General features: G+C 38.2%; 1 protein-coding gene across 1 annotated transcript in view; it reads right to left on the reverse strand.

The window, feature by feature from the left end:
* PIK3C3 (phosphatidylinositol 3-kinase catalytic subunit type 3) overlaps positions 1–11,384 on the reverse strand; it is a 143,412-nt gene extending 132,028 nt beyond the window's left edge. Inside the window, exons 1-3 of the mRNA XM_044243073.1 lie at positions 11,226–11,384; positions 7,891–8,079; positions 6,704–6,847 (exon numbers count right to left, since the gene is read on the reverse strand). Coding sequence (XP_044099008.1) covers positions 6,704–6,847; positions 7,891–8,079; positions 11,226–11,293 — 401 coding nt within the window. The 5' untranslated portion in view covers positions 11,294–11,384. The remainder of the gene's footprint in view (positions 1–6,703; positions 6,848–7,890; positions 8,080–11,225) is intronic.
* Between the last annotated feature and the right edge of the window lie 387 nt (positions 11,385–11,771).

Here is an 11,771-nt window from a genome sequence, read left to right on the forward strand (position 1 = left end):
CTCCAGGTGGCAAGCCAGAGGATACTCAGAGCATCATGTCCACTTGGGAAATTAAGCCAAACAGGCAAGACAAAAGAAACAGCAGAGGAGGATCTCCTTCAGACTCCAGCAGAAGCCCAGCAACAGCTGTGGCTGCTGCTCCCACTCCCGGTGCCAAGCCACAACAGCAGCCGCTGCCCTGACTTCCAAACTCGTATTTGGAAAAACACCTGCAGGAGAAATCTGCGGCTTGCCTGTGGTTCTTTGCCAATTCAACCTACTGATCAATCCATTCTTTAGCTACTTAGAAATCTCACAAGCTAAACTTCCAAAATGAAGACAATTAGTTATTCTAGCTGTATCTTAAGAGATCAGTCTTTCAATTATTAATTATACTATAGTCCAAAAAGCACTGTTTCACACAGACTAAAGTATATCAAAGAGACATTAGCAAATAGAAAACCTGGTAGTAACAAGGTTCCCAGTACTATACTACAACTACTATACACTCTGAAGACCACTTTTTTAAAAGCTACTAAGTCCATACCAGGACTATTTAGGGAAAAAGGTGGGGGAGCAAATGGTGTGACATCATTGTTCAAGAAACATCTGAAGAAACTATAGTCTAAAGCACTATTTCCCTAAGTCACAAAAAAACTGTGGTGGTCCATAACGTGATTTTTAACAATTGGTGGAAGAAAATTTGCACAGGCTTCCTGCTCAGGATACCGAGAAGATGTGTGCACCCTGCCGCAGTGCTGGGAACATCCTGACCAGCGGCACAGAGCACCAGTACCAGCAGCCGCACACAGAGTCCTGTTTCGTGTTAGGGGATTCCTGGGCTCGTAGCCACTGCAACCCACTTTGCACCCTCAAGGAAAAGCCCCAGGATACACAGAGAAAAAGGAGTTCTTTCAAGATTTTATTTATTTGACAGAGAGAGAGAGAAATCACAAGTAGTCAGAGAGGCAGGCAGAGAGAGAGGGGGAAGCAGGCTCCCTACTAAGTAGAGTCCCATGCGGGTCTCAATCCCAGGACCCTGAGATCATTACCTCAGCCGAAGACAGAGACTTAACCCGCTGAGCCACCCAGTGCCCCAAAAAGGAGTTATTTTAATTTCATCCAGTTTCTTATGCTTTTTTCTGAAGTGAAGGTCAGTATAAACATCAGGCTAGAGGGAAGAGGAGTAGGTGATGAAGCTTTTCTGCATTCCTTCGACACCGTTCAAAGTATCCAGAAATCTCTATTAAAATCTGATGTTATCATTTGGCTAACTGATGACGTACAACCACGTACGAGTTGGACTGATTAACAAAGAAAATGTTGGTGTAAAAACCTTATCTTTACCTTCAATTAAGCGACAGTGAGCTAAATATCTGACTAGGCACAAAAAGAACCATTCTAATTAAAGAAAGACTTTCTCTGCAGATATTGCTTATGTATTTTACAAATCAATACATTTACTATCAATTATATTTCACTGCAGTTTTCTTCCTTCAATTTCTAAAACCTAATAACAGTCATTCTCATTGTATTTATTTTATTCTTACCTATCAATGTCAAATAATATTTGCTTCCCATGTGTATTAGGGATATTAAGCTTTTGCTTCAAACTAAATTAAAGTTAAAAAAAGAAGTGAGCTGGTTCAAATAAAAAACCAAGTATGTAAGAGTACACTTAGTACAGAAATAAGGCAGGAATTCTGAAAGAAGTAAGTCAACAACTCCTATCTGAGAAACCCTGCTCTAAGTGAAGGAATGTCACAGAATTAGTACTACTCTCCAAAATGTTTCATGTTCATCTGACATCTCAGGTGTTCAAGACATGGAGGGATAACCTACTGTCCAGTTAAGAGAAAACAGATGACTCTCTAAGATTCAAAGTCTTAATTTACTTAATGTCAGAAGAGAGAATTGAAATTTAAGTCCCACTTATTGTTACTACTACATTCATGGAAATATCTGGGGTTTAATTACTTCATAAAGTGGAACAAATTTAATTACTTCATAAAGCAGAACAAACTACAGATTTATCTCCCAGGCATGTTTCCAGCATGGTTTGGGTGGGAGGTAAAGGAATTTGTCTTTTACTGGGATTCATACAGAAATAGAAATAAAGCGAGCAATGGGATAAAGTCATGAAAGAAACTGACCACTGCAAGCCTACGTCCAACAAATACACTACTAAGAAAAGGTTAATGCAGTGTTTTGCAAACTGTGATCTACAGGTCTGCAGAACCACTCAGGATGCTTACTAAAAATGCTGAATCTCAGGCCCCATCACCCTCTTAACAAATTTAAAGAGAACGCAGGAAGACGCTTATCTAGTTAGTTTACCAAGTGCTTCCTAGTCATAGGCTGATTACTACTGACTTCATGTACTTTTCAAAACCTTGCCAAAAGTCAAGTCAAACTGCATCACAAATGTTAACCCAAGAGTTTGTTTGGCTTTAGGTAGCTCATTTCACTGCACTTCTGTGTAAATTCCGGCTGTCTCACACTTACCGGCTAGTCAAGGTGTCCTGAAACTATATCCTAAGGTCATCTAAAATGCTCAAGTGTCCTGAAAAGAGGTGCTTTTATGAGGGAACCTCTGGCTGATTATTCCAGAAGGTAAATCACTTATAAAAAAGCCAAGAGGAAAAACCAAGAGGTCTAGCTGGTAACTTCTCAAGAACATTTAACTACTAACTATATAGTAAGAGTAATAAACTGTTGCCCATTTTTCATCTGTGTGGCAAGTAAAACCCTCCCGAGTAAAGTAAAAAGGAACAGACACACTGGAAAAGGAACAATACAGATTTAATATCATCTCCAATCTACTGTAACATGGTATTTTACTCAAATTATATCTATTGTGTCAGACTATGTCTAAATTTGTTCTTCCATGTATTTCAATAATAAATATCTAATGGTTAAAACATTAAACAAAAATACCTTCATATTACTAAGCAACCAAGCTATTCTAAAGGAAATTAGACCTAGGTTTTATTCATGAGTTGAAGCCTTTCTGACACACCCTATTTCTGGATGGAAAAATTCAATATTACAAAGGTGTCAATTTTCTCCTTAATTAACATATATATTTCAATATGATTTCCTAACAAAATAACAATGAGCTTTTCTATTTGAGGAAATAATAAAACTTATCTAACAAAACAGAATATCCAGGGAAATTATAAAAGGCAGGTAAATAAGGAAGATCATCGCCATCTAGGATTAAAACATTCTATAGTATAATAGTATTCAAAACTAACAGAATAGCACAGAAATAATAATAGCTAATATTTACTAAACATTCATTAAGTTAACTATGTGTCTTCAGTAATTTATCATCATAAACTACTCTATAAGGTAAATACTATTCTTACATCATTTTACCGGAGGAAACTGAGGCATAAGGAGATTAAATAACCTGCCTAAAAATACAGACATTAAAGGAGTCAGGAGGTGAAGCCAGATAACCTAGTTAGACATCCTACGTGCCTAACCACCACCATCTGATAGACTATGCTGTTTCTCTTAGACTTCAGTACTTGATGAATTGAACATATAAGGGTACCATTTCAAAATATTTGGAAACAATGGTGAATTTAATGGTGTTAAGACAAATAACTAGCCATTCGTTGGATTATTTTTTTTTAAGATTTTATTTATTTATTTGACAGAGAGAGATCACAAATAGGCAGAGAGGCAGGCAGAGAGAGAGAGGAGGAAGCAGGCTCCCTGCTGAGCAGGGAGCCCGATGCGGGACTCGATCCCAGGACCCTGAGATCATGACCTGAGCCGAAGGCAGCGGCTTAACCCACTGAGCCACCCAGGCGCCCGGATTTTTTTTTTTTTTTAAGTTGATTCCCAATACATTACTCCTTTGACAGGGAGTGTCTTTCACAAGATTTATTTATTTATTTATTTATTTGAGAGAGAGAGAGAGAGAACATGAGTGGGAGGGGTGGAGGGAGAATCTCAGCAGAAGCATAGAGCAAGATGCAGGGTTCTATCTCAGGACCCCAAGATCATGACCTGAGACAAAACCAAGAGTTGGATGCTTAATTGATTGCGCCACCCAAGCAGTCACAAAAGTGATTTTACATGAATCAAATATTTAAAGGTAGAAGACTGAAATCATAAAATCATACAAAGAAATGTTTTTTTTAAATAGAAAAGGACTTTCTAAAACATTAAATTCACAGGCCATAAAAATAAAAGCTGATCAATTCAACATAATTAAGATACATGAATAGCAAAGAAATATATACTAATTCAAAAAAAAGCCACAGGAAACACTATTTGTAACATGTAACATGCAAAAGGTTAATTTCATTAATGTACAAAGACCCCCTACATATTGATGAGAGAAATAACAACTCAAAAAAACAAAATAAAACAAATATCAGAATTTTATGGCAATGGGAAAGAACATCAAAAAGCAATTCACAGAAACATATACACAAATAGTAAATGAACATATCAAAATATGGTCACATTCATTTACATTTAATAATGTGAAAATTAATTCAGGAGATAAAATTTTCCAACTTCAACATCGACAAACACTAATTAAGTTCAGTAATACCAGATTTAGTTCTCTACCATTTCACCCTGAAAAGAATTAGGGCTCCTTGGGCACAGTCATTAAGCATCTGCCCTTGGCAACAGGTCACGATCCCAGGGTCCTGGGATAGAGCCCCACATCATGCTCCCCGCTCCGCGGGAAGCCTGCTTCTCCCTCGCCTACTCCCCCTGCTTGTATTCCCCCTCTCACTGTCTCTCTCTCTCAAATAAATAAATAAAATCTTAAAAAAAAAAAAAAAGAATTAGGACTTCTTTCAGAGATTCCAGTTCGGGGGTGGAAAATTGACAAATGAGCCTGAAATAGCTTGCCCATCAAAAAGCAAAGAAACTATGAATGGCTTCTGGAGTACTATCAAAAAAACATGGAATCAGCTTGAAGGGACTCTTACCAACCAAAAATGGGAGTTTTTGAGCATTATAAAGACTAAAGACAGCAATTAATTGAAACATTCCAGAAATGTTTAAGACTAAAAGTTTATGACAAAATTTAAAACAAACAAACAAACAAAAAATCAAATATCCAAGTTACCAGGACACCAACTCATTCTTAAAACTGGTAAAGGGGAAAAAAATTAAACAGTCATCTGTCTTTCTTACATGAACTGTATACCAAAGTAACTTGATACTTGATGAATGACCATGTTCTTTTTTTTTTTTCCTCCAATTTATTTATTTTCAGAAAAACAGTATTCATTATTTTTTCACCACACCCAGTGCTCCATGCAAGCCGTGCCCTCTATAATACCCACCACCTGGTATCCCAACCTCCCACCCCCACCCCCGCCACTTCAAACCCCTCAGATTGTTTTTCAGAGTCCATAGCCTCTCATGGTTCACCCCCCCTTCCAATTTACCCAAAAGCACATACCCTCCCCAATGTCCATAACCCTATCCCCCTTCTCCCAACCCCCCTCTCCCCAGCAACCCACAGTTTGTTGCGTGAGATTAAGAGTCACTTATGGTTTGTCTCCCTCCCTATCCCATCTTGTTTCATGGATTCTTCTCCTACCCACTTAAGCCCCCACGTTGCATCACCACTTCCTCATATCAGGGAGATCATATGATAGTTGTCTTTCTCCGCTTGACTTATTTCGCTAAGCATGATATGCTCTAGTTCCATCCATGTTGTCGACCATGTTCTTTAGTGGAAAATTTGAATTAATAAACACAGAAAAGAATAATAGAATATCACCAATTCTCAGAGCTCCTGGGTGGCTCAGCCAGTTGGGTGTCTGTCTTTGTCTTGGGTCATGACCTCAGGGTCCTGGGTTCAAGCCCCAAGTCAGGTTCCCTGCTCAGCAGGAAGTCTGCTTCTCCCTCTCCCTTTGCCCTTCTCCCACTTGTGCTCTCTCTCTCTCTCTCAAATAAATAAATAAAATCTTAAAAAGAAAAAAGGAAATCACCAACTCTCTTAAGGTAGTAATCCTTCTGTTCCAAGAGAAAAAAATACCCTCCAAGATTACACCTTTTTCCTTTTTTTTTTTTCTTACAATTAGCTCCTATTATCTGTAATTTTTTTTTAGATTTTATTTACTTATTTGGCAGAGAGAGAGACAGTGAGAGAGGGAACACAAGCAGGGGGAGTGGGAGAGGGAGAGAGTGTTCCCTCTCTCACTGTGTCTCCCTCTGAGCAGGGAGCCCGACATGGGGCTTGATCCCAAGTCCCTTAGATCATGACTTGAGCTGAAGGCAGAAGCCTAATGACTGAGCCACCCAGGAGCCCCTATTACCTGTAAATTTTTAAAAACTGAGTTGACAACTCTTCTATTACAATCACTATTAGCAAATTTGTGCTTTTTAACACTGCTCATTGTCCTGTCACTATTTTGAGAAAGCAAAAACCTTCTATTAACAATAAAGGTACAGTATACACCAAATAGCCTCTTTTTCCTAGCAAGATTCTAGTTTCTAATGACTATATTCAATCGCAAATCACAATACCAAACACTAACAGGAGGTTTCTTAACTAATCTGTCTGCGTATCCCAAAGGAAAATGTGTCAAATTCAGTCTTGAGAATGAAGGAATCATATGTACCGAACAGGTTTTCATTTCCTACAACATAGAGAATCAGATTGGGTATAAACTATTCAAGCACTCGCAAAAAAGAAAAGCTCTTCCAACACTCCTAAAGAGACAAAAATGCTTACCCATATTTTCCAAAGAGTGAAACCGTTGTTCCTCCCACAGGCACTGCCTTCCCTGGTCCATACACATCCCATATTGTGAGGGCCACCTGGGCATTCCTGGGCAGGTCAGGGTACTTTACAGGCAGTTTCAGCCATTCATTCCAGCTATGGGAATAAAGTCAATGTAAATATAACACTAAGAAAATAAAATATAAATATATATGTGTGTGTGTGTATAAACTTCCTTTTAAATTAACAAACCATGTAAGAAGATTTGTCCAGAGAAAATGTCCCAGAAGATTAAGTTAATACTACAAAAAAATGTGGCACTTACCTTAATTTTAATGAGGGCAACTCCCAAGTTTAAACACAGAACACATGAAAAAAATTTTTTTAAAAAACCAAGCTCATGAAAATTAACACTGGTAAATTCTTTAATCAAGAAATTCAGGGGCACCTGGGTGGCACAGTCGGCTAAGCAACTACCTTCAGCTCAGGTCATGTATCCTGCATTAAGCCTCCCAAGGTACTGAATAACACACACTGAAGGAACAACAAAACTGTACCACATAATCTACCAAATAAGAAGAGATAAGACTTTAAATCCAGGACCCACAAGAGTGTTCTGGAAAAACGGGACCTTCATGTTCATTATTTATGTTGCATCTCAACAGTAGCTTGCTAACGTACCATGCTCAAAAAACCATGAACTTTAAAAAAGTTAGTTTCATATTTAAAATAATAATAAAAATCTGATCCGAATAGATGACAACAGGTGTGTTTTTCTTGTCTGAGAGATTTCATCAAATCTGAGCACCAAATATCAGGTTGGACAATTCATACTATCTATATAGAAATGTGCACATGTTTGGGCCATAGGGTGGTAGAAAATGTAAAGATGTTATATCTGTTTTTTGGTTTGGGTCATTTTGTGAATCAGTCTAGCTCCTACACAAATATGTCAATATACTAAATACAAACATAATTCAAATATAAATCCACTTCTACTTAAACAGCATAATACTAGTATATTTAAGACCTTATTCTGAGTAGGTTACTGCTTTAAACTACTGGATCAATGCTTATAGGTCTTAAATCCAATTTTTTTTTTAAATTTTCCTCTTGAATCCCAATCAAATCATACTTGCAACATCTATAAAGAAATGGGAGAATAGTCTGGAACCCACCATATGCAAGACACAACTTACTTCCATCTTGTACTAAATGCTTTGTAGGATGTTCTCACTGGCAAGGCCAGAGGCTTCCCTTCTGCAAAAACTTGACAGGTAACATAAAGGTCAGAGCATGTCTCTTGATACAGTCCTGAAAACTTCAACATTGGGTCTTCTAGAACAGCTTTATAACTCTTCTGTTCTCTCTTCCCTTCCAAACTTCCTCTGGAGGCATAAGAACAACAATAATTAGATGTATTTTTTAAGCATATACACAACAAATACTAAGAACAGTTTATGGTTGTATCACAGTAACTTTGATACCTCAACATTTTCTTGCATATAAAATTAAAATAAACTTTACATCTAATAAAGGTAAAAATAAGTCCCAACATATCTAAGATCATTCCAATCTTCACCAACATATTTCTCTATTTTAGGCTTTTACTTTATTTTAAATCCTCTCACCAACTCTTGATCTATCTTCTAGACATCATCAGCTTTCCAGACCTTAGTTTCCTTTTATTAAATTTCAAGCTGAGCACTTACTCATGTATTCATCCAATAAACACTCACTGTACTAGGCACAGAAGACCAAAAATGAAAGATGAGATAAATACAAGATAAAATATTAAAACTTCATTTTCACTTCTTTTTAACTGAATATTTTTCAATACTCTTTTAATTTTGTTACTGTGTAAATATATTATCTGATAAGTTCTTTAAATTAAAAACATACAATGTTATAGATCATAGAAGATATGTACAAGACATTAAAAAAGAGGTAGGAACATTGCTTGGCTATCAAGATTATGTCAAATATTGTGCCAGAGATTTTATATATTCTCTCTTTTCACCCTTTTCTCATTTTATAAATAATGAAGCAGACACTCAGTGATCAAACTCATTATTCAAAATAAGTAAGAGAGCTGGCAAAAGAGGCCTAAGTGGGGTGCCTGGGTGGCTCCGTCAGTTAGGAGTCTGCCTTTGGCTCAGGTCATGATCTCAGGGTCCTGGGATTAAGCCCCAGGTCAGGCTCCCTGCTCAGTGGGGAGCCTGCTTCTCTCTCTGCCCCTTCCCCTGCTAGTGCTCTCTAAAATAAATAAATAAAATCTATTTTTAAAAAAAAAGAGGCCAAAGCCAATGTCCTTTCTACTACAGAAAGGCATACCAAAAAGTCTCAGGAGCAAGTCTCTTGCTTGGGAGCAAGAGCTTAGTATATACCAGATTGATGACTGAAATGAGCCCAAACAATTTATGAGAAATGAGAGCCAAAAAGGCAGGGAGTCATCCTAGAAGGAAAAAACACCATATATAGATGCAAAGAAGCAAGAAGGTATGTTTGGGAAACTACAAGTTGTTTGGCATAGCTAAAGCATAAAGCTCACAGGGTAAAGATAAGAATGAAAAGTAGGTAGAAAATAAAGCGAGTAGCCACCATTTTCACTACAGTGCCTGACACAAAGTGAACATTCAAAAATATGATTAAAAAATTATTTGAAGTGAGAGTAATGTAATCAGAGTTGTATTTTTGGCAGAAGTGTAAGAACATAATGGAGAGGAGGGACTGAAAGCGAGGAAATCAGAAGAATTTCAGCCCGCATTAAAAGGAAAAAGGTAGACTAAGGCCAGGGTTGTGGGGTAAAAAAAAAAAAAAAAAAAAAAGGTGGCATCGATCAACGATATGAAGGTAGATTCAAGACAATTTGTGAATGATTAACCAGAGAAGGTAAGAGAGGGATGTATGCAGAACTCAAGTTTCCCGTCTTAACCAACTCGATTAATCATGCCAACAATCGCCAAAATAAATGAGACAATACAGGAAAAGCAGAATCAGAAGAGTAGGCTAATGATATGCTAGTCTCAGACAAGTTGCTTTCAAAGTGCTTTGGCACATCCTAAGTGACCATGTCTTGCAGGCAGTTTGATATTCAGTTACGGGGCTAGGAAAAGAGACTTGCAACTTGTTAATTGCAACTTGTTAATTAAAACTGTCACAATAAACTAAAACCCTGGGGAGAATAAACTGAATTATAGAATTCATTATTCTTTCATTATATGATTCTAAGTTGATACTCCTTGCCCCCAATGATCAACAACGGCAATCTTAGAAGCTAAAAGATAGTATTAAATTTTGCCAAACTTCTAACTTATGCTTTAGCTTTGCCTCAAAATACTGAATGTGTGTCTGTTAATGACAGACCAGTGTTTCTTACTTTTCTTCTTTCCTTCTAGGGTTCAAAAGTGTAAAAAAAAAAAAAAAAATCATTCCTATGTCCAAAAAAATACTGAGAGGAATGAGACTGAAGGAAAGCCCTTTATCAAATGAGAGCAATGCAGTCCTGTATAAGCATGTAGTGCCACATGCTGCAGAAATTTCCTGAAATGGGTGTGTAAATTGTTTTACAAAACTATAGTTTGGTTCTGGAAATATTATTTTTACTATCACCACAACATGGATAGTAAAAGATCTGTCAGAGTCTGAAGTAAGTAACTTCTGAAAATAAAAACAATCCTTAAAAGGTGTACCTGACAGCTGAAAAAAATGTATTCACTGCATGTATGAACATAAGATGAACACTGACTAGACATATAATGAATGACGATAGGATTAATAATTTGTGATCGATTTCATATAGGAAAACTCTTCTTTAAGACTGCCTTAAAATGACCTAATTTCCAACTCAGTCCTACTCACCCCCAATCTCGGTTTCATTAATCTCATCTCAAAATATCATGCCCTTGGCCTTTACTTCAACTGTAATGCTCCAAAATCTTCCTGCAAAGCCTTTTCTCCTATCTTCTGGTCCCTCTGCAACTGACACTCTCTTCGACTGACTCCTAACTTCCCTGGCTAAACAATGCCACCATGTCCCAAGATTCAACCTAAGTCTCTATCACCCCCCGTGATTCTAATACTGTATCCATGTACTCATGTTATTCTCAACTACCAGATCTGCCCGTGTCTAATTTCTGTACCCTCCATTCCACCTGCCAGCCCGGTTCTAAAGATCTTCCAACTATTAACGGCAGGAAGACGACTCTACTGAAACTTGAATTCTTAAACTGTAAAACGTAAAAACCCTCAAAAGGCTGCTGTCAACAGCAAAATGCTTTGAAGAAAGTAAAACAGCGTGGAACTTGAGGGCATCTTCCGACGGCTATCCTTGTCCCACAGACCCAGTGCTCAATCCCTTCACAAGGCTCCCCTCTCTGCCTCCGGTTTTCCTCCGCTTCCCGGGCTACAGCCCTCCCAGCCGCCCCCAGGACGGTCTTCAGGCTAATAGCCACCTTCTCCCCGCCAACCCACAGGCCCCCATCTCAGCGTCCCGAAGCCCCAGCAATCCCAGTCACTGTCCCGATTCTCTTACATCTTAAGCTGCACGTTGATGTCCAGATCACAACTGTAAATGTAGTGAAACTTCTCCGCTTCCCCCATGGCACTCCCCGCAAAAGCAGAACCAACTGCTGGAAGCAAGGCGCTGGAAAGACGCCGGGAGACAACAGGCTAAGCCCCACAACACAGGCGCTTCCGGTTCCGCCTCTTCCCACCTGGCGCCACCAATCCCTGCCTGGAGCGCGATCCGGCGCAACGGAACTCCCGCCCAACTTTTCCTTCTGCGCATGTGCAAAAGGAGCCAAACGTATTGCTTAAGGGTAAAATTCCGGAAATACAGCCTATCTAGTTACATTCCAGTCTTCCTGTGTTTTTCCTGTCTTAACAGAACTTTTTTTTTTTTTTTTTTTTTTTTTTTAAGTAGCGCTGTCGTTTGAGCTTTAACTGTTTCTAAAATCAAAAGAAAATTCGACCCAAAAAGAATGTTAACAGCCTTCACTGGCTGCGGGTTAAACAGAGAGCAATCACTAGAATTAGAATTTTGCCAAGTTTTATTTCCAGTGGCCTTTCCAAAATTTGC

Source organism: Neovison vison, chromosome 3 (assembly GCF_020171115.1).
Source record: "Neovison vison isolate M4711 chromosome 3, ASM_NN_V1, whole genome shotgun sequence".
NCBI lineage: Eukaryota > Metazoa > Chordata > Mammalia > Carnivora > Mustelidae > Neogale > Neogale vison.